This window comes from Leptosomus discolor, chromosome 5 (genome assembly GCF_034619465.1).
Source record: "Leptosomus discolor isolate bLepDis1 chromosome 5, bLepDis1.hap2, whole genome shotgun sequence".
In the NCBI taxonomy this organism is placed as follows: Eukaryota; Metazoa; Chordata; class Aves; order Leptosomiformes; family Leptosomidae; genus Leptosomus; species Leptosomus discolor.
In genome coordinates, this window is record NC_141395.1 from 71,152,069 (window position 1) to 71,169,426 (window position 17,358).

At 44.8% G+C, this 17,358-nt stretch overlaps 2 protein-coding genes across 2 annotated transcripts; both read left to right on the forward strand.

The window, feature by feature from the left end:
- The first annotated feature begins 1,717 nt into the window (after positions 1 to 1,717).
- LOC104342859 (lymphocyte antigen 6E) lies at positions 1,718 to 6,488 on the forward strand. Its single transcript, XM_009946584.2, has 3 exons — positions 1,718 to 1,769; positions 5,531 to 5,650; positions 6,280 to 6,488. Exons 1-3 carry the CDS (start codon positions 1,718 to 1,720, stop codon positions 6,486 to 6,488), a joined length of 381 nt encoding a protein of 126 aa, XP_009944886.2.
- Positions 6,489 to 11,736: 5,248 nt separating this feature from the next.
- Positions 11,737 to 16,554, forward strand: LOC104342861 (lymphocyte antigen 6E-like). The gene is made up of 3 exons (XM_009946585.2): positions 11,737 to 11,788; positions 15,431 to 15,550; positions 16,343 to 16,554. Exons 1-3 carry the CDS (start codon positions 11,737 to 11,739, stop codon positions 16,552 to 16,554), a joined length of 384 nt encoding a protein of 127 aa, XP_009944887.1.
- The last annotated feature ends 804 nt before the right edge of the window (positions 16,555 to 17,358 follow it).

The window sequence follows — 17,358 nt, forward strand, 5'->3', positions numbered from 1 at the left end:
GGCTGCCTCTGCAGCGCAACGAACGGGCTGCAGAATGGCATCGCTTTGTGACTAGAGGCCCCCTTTTCTGCTATTACCTCAAATCGTCAGCAATAAAAGTTGATTTACCAATAAAGACTCCTGAAGTCTCTTCTGGACTGGGGAAAATAAAATATTTCATAGGGAAGAGAGGGTTTCACTGCCTGGTATGGAGGGTGCCAGCTTCTGTTTTCCTCCCACCTGGTGCCTTACGGAGACATTGGCCTTATGAAGCCAAACAACGCCCTTCCTTTGAGTTTTCTTGGTTAATTGCCACCTCTATTCCAACTGAGTTTCATGCTCTACGTATTGAGAAAGCAGAAATTTCATCACCTTAGTCATGCAGGTCTCTGTGCTAACAATATTTATATGCCCAATTTAGAGGTGTTGGAAAGACTTGCATCACCTCAAGAACAAGGCATGCCTTTTCAGTGAGGTAATGACTGTAGGTGGGTCATATTGGAAGCCCAAATATTTAATGGGAGATGGAAAATCGAACAACTTTGAGACTAAGATAGAAGGGAAGTAAAACAGATGGAGAGCAGCAAGGGGCAGTGTTGCTGGCAGAGGCTCGGGGCACGCAGGTTACTCCTGCAGCTCTGAGTGTTATATGAAAAGGATCCAGCTGGACCATTTCTGGGGCGGTGCCTCCATCCACATGACTAGATGGCAGAAAGACAACTGTGGAGGTTAAAATCAACAGCAATCAGAAGAAGATGGGAAAGATTCAGATTTTATACAGGGAAATAGGATGAAATATGATAAAAAAGGAGGAATAAAGAACACCATATGGAAATCCAGTGGAGTACTCCTATTGGCATTTCACATAATTTTGGCTGGTAATAATTTTTTTTTTTTCTGAAGACTTAATGAGTTGAAATCCTTGATCAGGCAAGTCCTCATTCTCCATGCTTTAACTGTTTTGTTTTTTCCTCCTTGACATTTATTTTTTGTAATTTGTGAAAAAAAATCACAGTTTGTTCAATGTGATGGGAGTGGATATTATTTCTATTTTTTAATTGAAGTGGTCATTTTCATTGCCCAGTGGAATTTATTTTCTAATAAGATAACATTTTCCCTCTTATAAAATGTCTGGGTTTTTTAACAGAAATATTTATGATTTTGAACTGCTGTCTTAAAAAAGGCCTGCAGAAAATGATGTCTGGTCCCCTATGAACTGCAGTGGAAAGATACTGCTCTTCTGATCTAGCTGTATTGACAATCCTGGGAGACATTTTACAGAAGTTTCAATCCCAATTTCAATTTTAAATTCAATCAATTTCCATATGCACTAAAACTGCGTGCGAGGATAGGGTCTTTAAGGATGCAGCCTGCTCTGAGACCCAAGCTGACCTGGAAAAGAAAACATTCCTCTTCTCATGTGGACACCGCTCTGTTCTCATGTTTTGCTTTTCCTCCACTTCCAGAATTAGAAACTGTTGCATACTTAACACCAGATGAACAAGCTGCATTGTGAAACAACTAGGAAAAGAATGAGCGGGGGGAGAACATACGCCTGTTTAGATTTCCAACAAAGCATACTTCCACATACAAGCACTGACACGTTACTCTCAATTATCCACCATCTGACACAGCAACCCTGTAGTTATTATCCTAGCATCAAAGCAAACACTGCAGAGGTATAAAACCTGCCCTGGGTGAGTCCTGCTTGTTTTGGAGGCTGCGAGACCTATAAAGGATGAAGACTTCTCTTCTTGTCGTGCTCATCATAGCCCTGTGCACGGAGAGCGGTGAGTCTCCAAGGATTGCTTTGCACTAGTGAGACCCCCAGAGTTGGCGCATTGTCTTTGAGATGGCAGGATGACAAGGGGCTTTTGCAGCATGAATGGTAAAGCTGAAGGGTCATCAGGTTCTAGACAATATTCCAGTCCACAGGATAAGAAGCCAGGGGATGTATCCAGACCAGAAGCTGGAAGGATGTGGAGGAGCTGAAACAGTGGATGAATTATCCACCTCACCTACCTCGTGGAGTCCCAGCCCAACCCTTGGAGTGGCTCAGTGTAGGCAGCTGAGAGCCCTTGGTGCAGCTCTATGAGAAGGAGGGTTAGTTGAGGGGTCTACAGAGCTGGACAGGGAGAGGGCGGTATGTGCAATAAAGCTGCAGGTTGGACATATAACTAACTACAGCCTGATAAATTTTTTTTTTCACTTGCTTTTTTATTGGTTGCAATTACAAACCATCATTACCTAAATTGGTAGAGATGGTTATGCCACCAGACGATGCAATTCTGGCTCCCGTGTCTTTCTTGCAGCTTGTTGCTTTGAGGTGTAACTTTGCTGATGTGGGTCACGGGTCTGGGATGGAGATGCAGAGTCCCATTCTCATTCTGGTAACTGTTTTTTTGGGGAAGGACACACTGGGAACCTGTACTTTAACTTTGCCTGGTTGGACTCTGTCAAGGACCGCTGCCTGTGCCTCTGGGACATGTTTGCAGAGTGGTGGGCTGTGGCTCAGGCAAGGAACAGAGGGTGCAGCCCTGAATATCCCTCTGATTATTTCAAGGGAATAGTTGATTCTCTCAGCTCAGGTGGCTTTTGCCTTATTGCAAACTGAATTTTTCTCAGGCTTTGCCGTAGGGTTTTACCTGCAAATTGCTGGCCATTCTGGTCCTGGTTTAGCAGAGCACTCAGGCTCACACTTAATTTGAGGCTGTAAATATTCTTGCTGTGGGACTTCACAGGCTTTAAACTTGGCATGTGCTGAATCATTGTGCTCAACAGGGTTGAGAAAGTTGAAGGTAATAAAACGTTCCTGCAGCTTATCAACTGTAATCACGGTTTTTAGAAAGATCACGTAATGAGACAGCAAACTTGCCAAAGAAGTCAGTGAAAATTAACACACAAGCAGCACCACTTCACTTTGCGATCTAGCCAGAAGGCTAGTTGCTGTTCTAATTAAACCTGAACCTGGCTGATTTTAGTGGTGTAAATCCTGCATCTGCTGGCACTTGCTAACGTTTTACCTGTGTAAGTTGTTTATCTGGGTGGCTCGGAATATTACCATGAAAATCTTCCTTGAGGAATGTTCTTTTTCAGTTGGAGCAGAGGTCTTGCTGGGTGCAGACGTCCAAAGGCAGCCTGGCTTAACCTCAGGTTTGCATCCTGAGTGTGGCACACTTTGAAAGAAATACTGTTCCCTTCCCCACTCAGCCCCCATTGCAACAGGTATCTCAACAGATGCAATAAAATCAGAAGTGGTTTTCAGTAACATGAACAAAATTGTCCTACCTGACTTCACGGTCTTAACTGAGCTACCATGTTAGGAGCCCATATGCCTCCAGAGTCCCCTATAGCAAATGGTGAGTGAGAGAGAAACCTCTTGAGCACAGAGAGAGGTTGGCAAAATCACCTCTGCACGTGCTTGCCACCTCTGCTGCCTAGAAGGGTCCCAGGGCAACTGGATTCTGAAATCAGCAGCTTTGGGAGGTTGGGATGAAAGAGGACTTGGGCATGCACAAGCTCCACTGTTTTCCTGCATAGATGCAGGAAGTTTTTCATGGAATAGGCTTGATTAAAGAAGCTGCATTAATTAAGGAATAAAATGAGCTACGTATCTGGAAAACCCAGTCTGGGGACTCTGTTTTAGTGTACGGTTATTCTGGGAGGCAAGGGTGGTTCCCAGTGGGGTGGAGCAGAAATGTACCTGTATGGGGTTTACATAAGAAAAGAGAATGAAGCCACACCACTTTGTGTGTAGATGGTTTAAAGGAAGGTCCCAGACTTGAAAAAAAAAAATTAGCCTGCAATGTCATGACAATACTGAATGCGAGAGCCAGGCAGGACAGCTGAGAGGTTCTATAGATGGAGATGACCAAGGCAGGAAGGAAATTGTAATAGTCTTGGTGTCAAGTCAGAGTGAGCCAAGGTGTCAGGTCTGAGGCTTTTGAAAACATAAGGGTTTTGAGCATGGGAACAGGGGGAGGTGGGATCTGAGTCACTACAAGCCCAGTTGCCTGGCCTCTGTGTCCTCTGCTAGCTGCTCCTCAGTGAAGGACAACAGAGTAGGAACTGTGAGGACTACGGACCACAAGAGGAAAGTGAAGGTCAGTGCTGGGTGGCCATGGAAAGGGTGAAGGGGCTGTTAGCTGGAGTGGGGAGAGAAGACAGTTTCCACAGAGACAAGGAAGGATGAATAGTGCCCTAAAAGGCATTTTTGTGGCTTCTTATGAAATAGTGACCCTGGTCACCTGGGGTCACGGTCTGAGCTGGGGCCAAGTCTGGGCTAGTAGGACGCTAAGGAGCAGAGAGCCTGTTTGGGCCAGATGAGCTTGTCTAAGTTCAAACAAGGGCAGCAATGAGGTTGGGACATTGCTGGCAAAGGCATTAACAAAGGCAAAGGAGCTCTGTCAAAGGAGAAGAGCGAGGGAGACAAAGAGCAAGGAGTGCAGTCGAAGGACAGTGCTGAAGAATAAGATGGGTATTAACTGGACATAGGTAGGGACAGCCTGGCAAAGAGGAGAATGAGTCTAACCCTCTGTGGGTGACATTACTCTAGGAGTGTTTGCTCCAGATAAACAGATGAGTAGGAAATTCCCCTTATCACGCAAAGAAACCTTCCCCAAGGATCTCTTTGCTGTGAATGACTGCTTCAGCTTACTTGAGTGCAAGCTGTTTTCATTCACTCATATTAACACAGCGCTTTGCAGAGGCACAGTGTTACAGATGTACACATTTTGTAGTGTTAGGCAGCCATCGCCCACGGATGGCTGTAAAAAGGAATCTGCTGTAGCCAAGGGGATGGTTTGCTGAGTCCTGCCTTCTACAGGTCCAAGATTGCCTCCTGGCACAGAAGAGCTCTGAAAATGAGCCAGCTAAATGCAAGCATCCATCTTCCCAGAAAACACTGAGAAGCAGATCTAGGTCACTTGTCCTTCATTTGAGACATGTTGTAGGGGCATGCAGCAAAATATTCATGCCTAGTATTGCCAGAGGGGTTAGTATCAGGTGTGTGTCTCTCTTTTTGTATTCAAAAGGATTTTAAAAATAATTCACTGTTGGTCTGTATGCTCTGAGAAAGAATGTGCAGGCCAGGACTCTTCAGATGACTTGAAGAGGATGTGAAAGAGTGTGAATGGGAATCCACTGGTCTCTTTCCATACAAAAACTAGTGGCCAGCAACTGAGGCTTGGAGGAGCCAGGTGGGAAAGAAACCATAAGAGCTTCACACTGCAAATGGTAGTAGACCGGGGCGCTCTCTCCAAAAGCACGCTGGGGATGCCAGATGTTTAAATGGGTTAAAGGGAGACTCAAGTAAGTATCCAGAAGGAAGATCCCTTGAGGGCTGCTAAATAAACACACATCAGTGTCCGAAATCTGAGCTTAATGTATTTTGGATCCAGGAGAGTCACTGGGGACAAGTTTCACACGCCCAGGAGGGCAACCTGTGGCTGCTGGGCTTGGCAGATCCTCTGTGTGCACCAGCACCGCCAGTTTTGTGCTCCTGTGGATATTTCTAGAGGTGATTGATGGGTGTTGTGTGCTTCTTTTGCAGCTTTCTCTTTGATGTGCTTCTCATGCAAAGATGCATCTTCCAACATACACTGCCTCAGTACAACCACATGCTCTGACCATGAGAAGTACTGTCTCACAACCTATTCTACCACAGGACTGGGTAAGTATGAAGGTTTTCTAAGGCGCTGACGACAAGATGGGGGTTCAGGTTAGGCTGACTGCACAATCTCCTCCCACCATGAGGTGTGGTGGAAGAATTAATGAGGATCACAGCACAAGAAGAGCAAATCTTGCAGCAGGTGGGCACTCAGCATAGCCCCTCTCTGTTGCAATATATTGTAACAATACTGCACTGCTGATTAAACACACCCAGGAGAGGGAGACACTGGAAGAGAGAGGCTTTCTCTGTGCAAACCCCATGTCTCACCTCCAAGCTCATATATATGCTCATGAGGTGGTGGAATTGGAAAGGGCTGGTACTCTGGAAGGGGCAATATCAAGACATGGTGACAATGACATCTTGCAGTCTTGCACTGTACAAACGCATTAGTTCTCCAAATTCCTGTCCTAGGTTGGCCCTGAAAACAGCAGAGGAATCTTAAGGCCTGGAGATGGTCTCCATAGGTCACACATACACAAATAATGATGCAGTGTGCCAAAGACCAAGGGAAAGCCAACAGCAATAAGTACAGAAGAACGTATTCCCCACTGGATATTGCACTCCCAGTCTGTCATTGATGTTTGTAAAAAATACACAAGACAAAAAACCTGTTCTCTCTCCCACTTCAGGCAACAACCGTAACCAGCGCATTACCAAGAAATGTTCTGCATTTTGCCCAACAATTGACCTGAATATCGGCATAGCTGGCGTTGCTACCAGCTGCTGTGAGACTTCCCTGTGCAACGTCAGCGGTGCCAGCAGTGTGAAAACCAGCTACACTGTGATAGCTCTTGGCATCTTGGCCAGTCTCGCCTGCATCCTCCGGCTGGGTTTTTAAAGTGGCTGGGCGGTGGGTAAAGGAGCTGCTTGGCCTTGCATTGCAAGGGATCAAACTCTTATCTGTACAGAATGCCACCCTGTTTCTCCTACCTGGAAGGTCACATCCCATTAGCAAAGAATTTTGCTCTTTCCATGCTCTGATGACAAGGCACAAGAGCACAGCCCTACCTCAAAATGGTGTTTGGAAGAGAAAGGCATGATGGGGAGCCCTGCACATGCAGAAGGGCGCCATATAGTCACCATGTCTCCTACTATCGGTCTTTATAACTCCATGCAGTTTTTTCCCTTTCATTTTGCCCCTCCCATTCTCCTGTGCCATTTTTCCCTTTATACCATTTTCTGCCCCGTACCATTTTGCTCTGAGGAAGCCTTTAATATTATAGCTGTTAAACAGAAGCCAGGCACAATAAAGTGTTATTTTATTCTACTGTGTGACTGTGTGGTGTGGTACATTTGGTGTAGTGGCTGGATGCACCCGTGTTAGCAACAACGAAAGTGGAGGCATTAAAGTCTGCAAATCAAATCAAAATAATGCTGAAATACGTTGCAATTGCTTTGCATTCACTTCAGGAAGCCTCTCCCCAGATTTTATTTTTTTTCTGCATTGGCAGAAGTGTAATTTTTGTGGCGCCATTCAGAGTAAACTGTATTCTATTTAACTTGCTTTCATTTTCTGTTCTGGGTCAGCTGGCTGAAAGGAAACGGCCGTTGAGCTCTCCAGCAGGCAAACAGAGGGGACAAGGCAGGACCCAACGTGAAGGGATCTTGAGCATTAAGTTTTCTTTAAACTGATTTAAGATCTTCCAGTGGAAATTGCTTTATATGCATTATGGATTACTCTGAAAGGGGAGAAAAGCATCTTGCATGGTGCTTAAAGGCAAATCATCAGAAAAGACAGCTAGTTTCTACTGTGTGTCTGCTGGAGCCTGGAAATTTCTGCCTCATCTATAACAAAATATTAACCTTGAAAAGAAATCTTTTATGTTTGTTAGTCAAGTTTGTTATCATGGTTAAAATTGAAAGAACTCATTCCCCTGCACTGACCTTTCTTGTGGATAATCTTAGGAACAAGAGATTTGCTCACTCAGACCCTTCTGAAGTGAGTCACAGGAGGATGAAATGCTTTCTCCTGAGCTGAAGAAGCTCTCTACTAGAATTACCCCAGCAAAGAAGTCCCAGGGTAATTAGTTGGGTGCAGCTCACCCAGCTGGTTTTCTCTCTGTAGACTCATTGCACAGGGAGAGCAGCTACACGCTTTGCTCACTCTGCTGGATATTTGCCGAGAGCAGAGGAACAACACCACTTGGAAACAGCGGGATCTTTATAACAGGTTTGCAAAGGAAATGCAGTCTCACGGCTCCAGCTCACCCTGACCTGCTCCTATCCTTTCTTGTCCACTCCTCCTCCCATCCACATCCAACGCCCAGCTACGCACTCCCTGGCTGTTTTCTTTCCCAGCCTTCCTTGTTGGCTTCTTCATCCAGTCTTAGTCCAAGCTTTACCTCCAACCTCTATTTTCTTGCTAGACCCTCAGCTAATTTTTTTCTCCTCGGTGCAAATGCAAGGATACTCCATCTTTAGCCATGACACTCTCCGTTGTCCTCACGGTTTGTATTGCACTGCCATTCACCAGCTGAGCTGGCTCCAGTCTTCTGTTCAATCTACTCTCTTCACCTTTCTTCCCCTCCTGCCAGATTTAGTGATATTCAAGCGGCACACGCATTTGAACACCTCAAATGAGCCAAGAACCGTTCTGTGGCCTTGGATGGCCATACTCTGCCCCACACCCAGATCATAAGGTGGTAACAACTCAACTATTTGAAGTAGTCTTCAGCCTTTGCCATCCACAGGTTTAGGATTTCTTAGGGACAACTCTGGTTGGCACAGGCAAAGGGCAAGCTGGGGGCTTGTACTGCCCCAGGTCTTGCCCTGCTGAGTTTGTGAACATAGGCCTGTCCTTGGCATCCAGGTTTAAAATAAGGTCATGTCTTGTGCTGCCTGAACTTGGCAAATGCCTCTGTTTTGGTCTGGGAGGGAACCTGGCACATGAAGGAAGGTATAAAAATGCTTGGGGAAAGGGGGAAAAGGCACATGGTAGAGCCTGCTTCTGCTTTGGAGGGTTTAATGCTCTGCTTATGGCTGTTGCATGGAGAAGTCATGAACAGCACTGGCAAGCCAGGAGTCCCATCCGTAAGGGAGCAGCCCCATCCATGGGTCCCAGCCTGCCTCCCTCTTGCCTGGTTTCTCCCGGATCCTATAGGTTTTGCATTCCCTACTGCCCAACCACACAACCCATCCACGTGGGCCAAAGATTGACCCACATCTCAAATTTCATAACATGGTCCTTATCTGGAGCCCTGAGGCACAGGACGTCCTAAACCCATGAAAGCTCTCTTAGTGAACCCTCCCTTAGCAATGGGTATTGTATAAGAGGAGGCTCCTCTCTGCCAGCCTTCCTGAGAAATCCTGATGTGACATCTCCCATGCAGATGCTGCTGCCTAATTCCACATCTCTCCTCCCAGGGTTTCTTATTCGTTGGCTCCCATCGTTGCATACTCTTTGGATGAGAGCAGTGAGCTGCCGGAAAAAGACATCTGGGATGCCTGGAGGGCTCTCATGAAGAAGATGAGCATCTCATTCGAATTGTTGGGATTGCTCCTGGGAGGTGGCTGGCTCTCTCCGCGTGGATTATCTAAGAGCTCAGTTTTTGGTGCTCTGTGCCAGGAACTGAATCAGCCAAGGGAGACTTGCCCTGCCTAAATTAGGCATCTGGAGGAGGTGGTTTAACTTTGGCCCTTATTTTCCCTCACTCAGGGCTCTATCACCTCTGATTCTGAAGGACCTATGCTGCCTTCTGCTCTCCTCAAATAATTTGGCTGTCTTTTCCTCACAACACGAAATGTCTTCCCCTTCTCTCTGCTTATTTGCCCAAATCCAATTGACACCCAGTGAATCAATAACAAAGAAAGAGATAAGATGGGTGCAAAAGATCAAAGTAAAGTCTTCACTGGGTCTAAAAAGCTTCTGGAATCCACGGAAAGTGACAAAAGCAACCCACTTTCAAAATTAACTGCTGCTCTCTTGTCATATAGCCAACTCATGGCTCCATTTTGAGGTCCATTTTAGTTTTCCTGAGTGGGGAGTGATGAGCTATTATTCTACAGAGGTGACTCAGCTTCCTTGCATTTTTTGCAGGCTTCCTCAATCTTACTTCTCACTTGATGTCCCTGGCTTGCCTGCTCCAGGCCCTCCTCCAGGCTGAAGGCAGTGATACTGGACAGCAGAAGACACCCTCCCTATGCCACCTGCTTAAGTGTTGCCTCTGACTCCATTGAGTTTCATAATCTGTCCTCTTGAGAAAGAAGGAATCACTGTGATCCAGCCACTGTGCTGCAAAATTACTGCTTTCCACAGTCGCTGGGAAGTGGGCGGTCTCCAGCATTGCAGTACGCCTGGGTACTAACAAACACGATAATGTACTGGGGACAGCTCCCACGTCGCTGTTTGACATAGAAGAGCTTGTTTCCTGCTCAAATTTCTCTCCTTAGCACACCTTTGTTGGCAACGCTGGGGACACGTTAGCCTCACTACTGTCTTTCAGAGATGACTTGCACTGAGCCAACTTCCTATTGCCTGAAGGTTCATGTAGAAACAAATGGATGTTGGTGAAGCAAATAGGTATATGGCAATAGTTACTCTTTTATTCATGGAGGAAGGGAAAAGGAATATATATATATAACAGAAGTCTATGGGATAATGAATAGGACTGAAAAAAAGAAAAAAATGGTTGCTTCCTTTTATCCTCATTGCAAAATACCAGCAAGAGGACACACCCACAAATTATGAAGAACAACTACAGCACATGGGCAGTAAACTGAATTGCCCTCTGCAAGGCAGAAGGCTCCATTTAATCATCACCAGCGTGTCCCCTGCTGACCTCACAACCTCCAAACACAAGAGCAGGGATGTCTGTTTTGACATCGGGCTTGAACAACTCTGGAATTCACCACCTGATGATGTCATTCTAGCAGCAGTTTAGAAAGGCCTAAAAAAGTTTCAGAAACTCACACGGATAAGGAAATCATCAAGTATTGGAATGATTCATATTAGAAACAGACAAAAATACCCCACCGATGGCTACTTCTAGGTAACTGCCTGTCAAGTTATTCCGTAATGGCCAGCAAAAGGGGGTTTTGGCAATTTTTTCTTTTGCACATTCTGCTACCTGCTGTCCAGGACTAATCTCACTTTGGAAGAAGCTCCGTTGAGATGGCAGCTTGCGTTCTAACAAGATGCATCTTGTATTAGAGTCTATTTCCCAGAATGTCAGAAACAGATTTTATGAAATGCAGAGGAGAGCAACACAGAGGAATAGAAGAAAGTAGATTGATTTAAGAGGAGAGATTGAAAAAAAGACAGTTTGAGAGATGGCTTTTTTCGAAGTAGAGCAGCAATTCCAGGATGCCAATTCGTGGTATTGTAAATGGAAGTCTGATTTCCAGAAATTGTTGGGCATGGAGAAAAGCAGACCCTCTAAAGGACCCCTGAAATAGAAGCAAAACTTCATTAAATAAGAAGTGTATAAAGTATTTGAGAATTACAACCAAGAGAGGAACATGCAGAGGGATTAACTACAGGTAATGGAAAATTGATAAAGAAATTAAGACTGACATGAAAATTTGAGGAAAATCTTCTGTTTGACTAACCATTAGCTAATTTCATTTAATTTTCATTTAATTTCATTTAAAATACACTGATTTTATTGCAGATAAACCAGTGTAGGCCAGTTGAGAGTCTGAGCTTCTGGTACTGTGGAGTAATTAAAGAAAATGAATGGTATGAACCCTGGTACATCATGCACTGACTATCCAAAGGGATTAGAAAAATGCACTGCCAGGACTATCTTCCTGTGCCTCCAGGCTCCGCTATTTCATCAGTGAAGCTGCTGCTTCTGCAGGGAGGAAGGAAAGGAAGAAACTCAAGAGGAGAGCAGATCCTCATTTCCCATCACCCACATGACCAGAAGAGCAAGAAATGTATTGCTAAAATGACTTTTCCCCAAGGTGCCAGGCTGTTCCATGAGCTCCAGCATGGAGAACTCCCACATGCACATTACACACACCCTTGGGTTGATTTCATGTCCACCCGTGAGCCATCTGGAACCTGTAAAACTGCTGCCATTCAAAAGGTATATAACCTGTCCTCCAAACAGTCTTCCCAGTCCGGTGGAGAGGATCTGGTGGAGATGAAGACTACTCTTGTCACCTTGTTGGCTGCCGTCCTGTGTGTGGAGCAAGGTGAGCCTCTAATGCTGCTACTAGTTAAGGTTTATAGAGAAGATGGTGAAAACTTGTCTTGTGGCAAAAATTGAGAGGGCTGTCACCAATTTTGCAGTCCTGCAATGCTGCAGCCATGCTGCCACCAATTTCTTTTTGCATCTTGATTAACAATTTGCTGCAGAAATAAGATCCTGATAAACTAATTCTTCTTTCCTGAGTGACAGAGCTGTAACGGTACGGCGTTAGATGCCAGGTTATACCCATGCAGTGATCTATGGGATCATCCCAAATGATGCGAGTCAGAAGTGCCAGAACGCACAACGAAACATTTTTTTTTCTATCCATATCAGTTTTTGAGCATTTTACAGACCTTTCTGTACTGCTGCTTCCTCCACTGTAGCAAGACACGTGGTTTGCCATGTTTCTTGCTCCATAGGAAACGCACAAGTGAGAATTTCTGTAGATTAAATCAGAGACAGAGGTGAACGAGCTTTTCTGTGCCTATGTCATGTCAAGGGCATCCTTCTCCCAAAGGGAAGTCTGAGGTACTCTGAATGTGTGTCCTCCTTCTGGGACTGATACGCATGTGTTGCTACATTGCTGCTTGCACGTAGGAATAATGACCAGATTGCCAATATTTCCCCCACGCCTGCTGGTTTCCCAGAAACCATGATACATATCTAGCAGGGGTTGCAAAAGAGGCATCTAATTATTCTTGCTCTCTCATGTATCAACCCCCTACTCCTACATTTTTTAGACAGATGGTTCTGCAGCACGGCTGGAAGATCAGAAGTTTCAGCAAGTTTTGGGGTGGGGAAAACGGTACTCAATTCTAAAAAAAGAGAGGATTTTGTGCCCATAATTCCAGTTACACAATCAGGACAGAAGACAGTAATTATCCCAGAAAACATCCTCAGAGTTACCCGGGATGAAGTGGAAAGTTAATACAGATCTAAGACTCTGGTAGCACACATTCATTGTGGGATAACCTATTGCTGTAGTATGCTGATGCCGTTTTAAATTGGCATCAGCTTTGAAACGGACTTAACCAGTCTTTTACCTTTCTGTAGCCTAGTCTAGATCAGAGAAAGCTAGTAATTCTAATATCAAGGCTTTCACATTCGAGAGTAAGAGATCTCAGCTTTCTGGCCTCATACAGAGACAAAGGAAAACTTGGAGATAACTGTTATTTGATCCTTTTCATGCATCTGGGGTCCCATTCAAGACCATAATAAGCAACTTTTGATCAAACCTGTGTATGTCTCAGCCCACCAAAGAGGATCTGTTGCCATGTGCATCCCTGTACTCACTGCTATAGATATATTAAGTCCAGAAGAAAGCTTCAAAGGTCATGATCCTTTTCCTTTCTCCAATGCTGGACCAAACCAGGCAGATGTTTATCTAATGTGTCCTTGAAAGTTTTCAACAAAGATTCCATGGCCTGGAATTGCTCAGACTCTCATCCTTTTAAAAAGTTAGCCTTAATATCTCTTAACAACTCTTTTTGTACAGTTCTCTTGTGTTCTCACCATAGGATGTGTAGAACAGTCTATTACTTTCTTCTTTGCAGCTTGCTTTACTTGCAAGAAGAAGGTTACTGTGTCTTTTCTCAGCATTTTCTCATTTATAATAAATAAACTAAATGCTTCCAACCTTTCCTACAAGGTCATTTCAAGATCTCTGACCATTTCTCCTCCTTGTCCTCTGGTCTCTCTCCAAATGCTTTGCGTATTTTTTGAAGTGCCGCATACAGATTTGACCATTGGTGTTCCAGCTGAGGCCTTGCCAGAGTGGAAAGGCCACTTTGCATATCTTGCACATGACATTGGTGCCTGTGTTCCCTCGAGTGACTTTTGTTTTCATCGCTGTAGTGTGACATGGTTGACTCCTGCTGTTATACTGCAGTTCTTAATTGTAACTCAACCAGTTGTTGCTCATCCTACATTTATGTGGTTAATTTTCACCTTAGTGTAACATATTTCTCTTTATTGAACGGCATCCATTCTTTTTTAATTGCATCCATCTGTCAAAATCACTTAGAACTCTACTTACAGTATGTTTTCAGCTATTTTGTCCTTGGCATTTTCTGAAAATGTGATGTGCATTCTCTATCCCATCCCTACTGTCACTAGTGATGATACTGTATAGACCTGAGCTCACAGCAGAGCTCTGGAGAACCTTACAAGTTGCATTGCTCCAATTGGTTTGACAAATGACCATTGCCAACTACCCTGTGAAGGTGTTTTCATGCCCGGCTTTACACCCATTTTTTTGCATTTTCACTAGTTGGATTTACTGGGCTTGCTCATAACAACATCATTCAAGATTGTGCCAAAAATTTTGGTGAAACCTTATTATATCTTCTCTACACTGTACATGAAGATTCAACTTTTTTAGTGATGAATGAAGCAAAAAAGCTACACAGTGTTACGGCCCTCTGAGCATCAAGAGTTGATAACTTCTTCCTTCCCTTCCCTTCATCAGGAACTTCTCATTTAATGGTCTCTCTGACCTACGTTGCCCTTCCACTTTCTTACTGCCAACTTCTTATCAGGCAAAACTTGACTCGCAGGAATGTATCCTCTAGCTGCTTTCTGCCCCTTCCATACTGACAGGCCGTGCCCAGACTTATTAGGAACTTAGCAAACATTCTGTGGCATGTATGCTTCCCTTTCCAAAAAAATGTGTTTTTAAAGTAACTCCTCCCCTCTTCTACACACAGAAACACATTGCTCAGGGTGATTTCACCAGCTCAGAACCCAACCACCACTGTAAAACCTATAAATCAACTAATCTGCCTAGCTGGGGAGTGTTTTGCAGTCGCTTTGATATGGTTTCTCATCCAGACTGTGGTTTTACTCTTCTTCCTGTTTCATCATTACTTTACAGAGCCTTTGTAGAGGTCTATCCCATCACCTTCTGAATTTGAGGTCAAGTGTGTATATTCTTGACAGATAAGACACTTCATCGCTGCCTGTCCTTCCTGCTGGTCACCTTCTGTATCTGTATTGCAGATGTATGAATTATCCCACCAAATGTGCGCTGGCCAGTTAAACCACACTTTTGGTTAAGACTTCCCGTTTATTCTTTCTCTTTCAGTAGCACACAGAAGTTCAACAGAGCATCCGACTACTCTCGGCAGACTTCCCAGGACTGAGGTTAGGCCAGTTCAGGTAGTGGCATCAGACCACAAGAAAGGATATGTAACAGTAGTCTCTGAGCCAGATGAAAGAGAAGTAGGACACCGGGCATTGTCGAACTCCTCAGAATGCCCCAGGCATCCTCAAGTTCTCCCTGGCAAGCCCTGCCTAAGAGAAGTAACTGAGCAGTAATTGGCAATTCCCGTGGCAGAGCTCTCAGGACAGAGGAGCTATTGCTCAGCAATAATCTCCATCATAAAGGACCCCAAATCCTTGAATTCCACTCACATTTACTGCTGCCAGAGATTGCAAACAGATCGATAATACTTCACAGTCTGAGACATACGAGACAGAGAGGGATTTAACATTGCTGCCACGGGTCAAGGGATAAAGAAAGTCACTGGCCATTCACACACAAGCATTCATCAGGCTATAACTAGCAAAATTGAGATATCTGGATTGTAGGTGTTGTGGTACCTAAACCATGTAATGTGCTTTTTCTCCCCCCACCCCCCTCCAGCTTACTCATTTATGTGCTACGTGTGCCAAGAACAGGAGTCCAACAAGAACTGTTTGACCATTTCCATGTGCGCAAAGGAAGACAAATACTGCGTGACTGTCCGTAGCAACGTTGGAACAAGTATGTTTTTGATCACCTTGTTTGCGCTGTAGAAGAGCAGTGCCAGGAAAAGGCTTTCAGTCCATCATGGCCACGTACAGGAACAATCGCTCTCTTGGTATCACCAACTGTTAGCAAACACCGACCTTGTTGCACTATTGCAGTCACTGCAGTGTTGATACATACTAGATATCGCTACTACCAGGACCTGGGGAAATGCTGAAGATATACATAGCAGCAACCAGAGAGCAAGCTCAAACCTAGGGCTGTGTGTACTGCTTCACAGTTAGGTCCCCCCAGCTTTCTGCTGACTGCTCCAGCTAGCTCTTGCCACAGCAATATTCAATCCCAGGGTTGTTTTCAAAAATGTTTGGGCAAAACTGCACCACGGCTGATTCCCTCGGCCACGCACAATCCTTCAGGTCTGTCCTTGGGGCTCTGCACCCTCAAACACCTCCATGTGCTCTCAGAACAAATCTCAGGTCATATAACACATTCTCCTTGGTTTTCAGCTGCAGGGAAACCATCCTGGTGGGCAGCGACCCAGCCTGAGCATCGCTTCAGGCAGCTTGAACTGAAAGCCATGACTTTAGGGACAGATGAAATAGGGAGCCCAGAGAAGATCAGCAGCCTATTGCAGCAGTGTAGACATGACCAGACCATTGCTAGTCCTGAGCAGAGGATGTATTTGCCTTGGGGACTAGTGCCTGGCCTTCTTTTATTCACCAATGCAGATTTAGCCATGGAAACATTTCAACAATGATTCTTACATTCTACTCTTTCTTCCCCTCCCCCTCTGCTCTTCTGCATTAGAGCCCAACAAGCCTAAATATGTCATCTCTAAGATGTGTTCTCCAACGTGTCCAGCAACAACTCAGCAACAAAACCAAACCTATCAGAGGGTTTCTTGCTGTGAGAAACCATTATGCAACATGAATGGAGTCAGCAGCAAGCAAAGCAGCTATGGAGTCATGTCCCTAGGTATCCTAGCCAGTATCATGTACACCTTTGCATCTGGACTGTGATGGGTTACGAGAAGCTCCCCGTGACGGCATCGTTGGCTGAAATAAAAGTGTGTTGCTCTAGGATAATTACTGCTCTCAAAGAGTCGTGCTTTGTAGCTGAGATTCCCCTGGGATTTTTGAGAGAGTCTAAATAAGTTAGGTGCTGAACTCCCATTGATTTCCTAAGCCTACTTGAATCCTAAGTGTCCCCAGACATTCACGTCACCTAAGAAAACACATAAAAGACAGCCATTTAGACATGTTCAGGCTTCAAATTGTTACAGATCTGAAGAGGTCCTTGACGACATATTTTTGCTTCTTTGCAAGGAATAACAACCCACCCTGCCTGAAACACAGACAATAGCTCAATAGTTATGTCAGCATAGAGGTTGTTCACTGTTTTCTGTTCACAGTAAGTTGGTTATCACACGTCAGTCAAGCAGTTTGTAAATAAGTAAGTAGAGGTAAAGCTTCTTTCTGGCAGTATTTTTGTTCCAGCCTCAGTGGGGAACAATTACCGGCTCCTCTGTCTCTTTGCTCTCGTAGGGGTACCACATTTTGAAATGAGCATCCTTTATTGCCCAGCTCTGATGCGTTGGCTTAGTTTGGGGAAAAGGCAAAGAGGAGCCAACATGGCTGAGAGAGGAAAGGCAGCAGCAGGGTATCAGTGGGGAGATGGGAGAGAGAAGGGAAAGAGGACGGGGACAGCGTGGTGAGTACTACACTGGGAAATGCCCGCACACTGCCTCCTCATGGACCTGGTCCAGCTGGAAAAGATTATGTCCCCATATCTATTCCTCTCTTTTTTTTTTTTTTTTTTTTTTT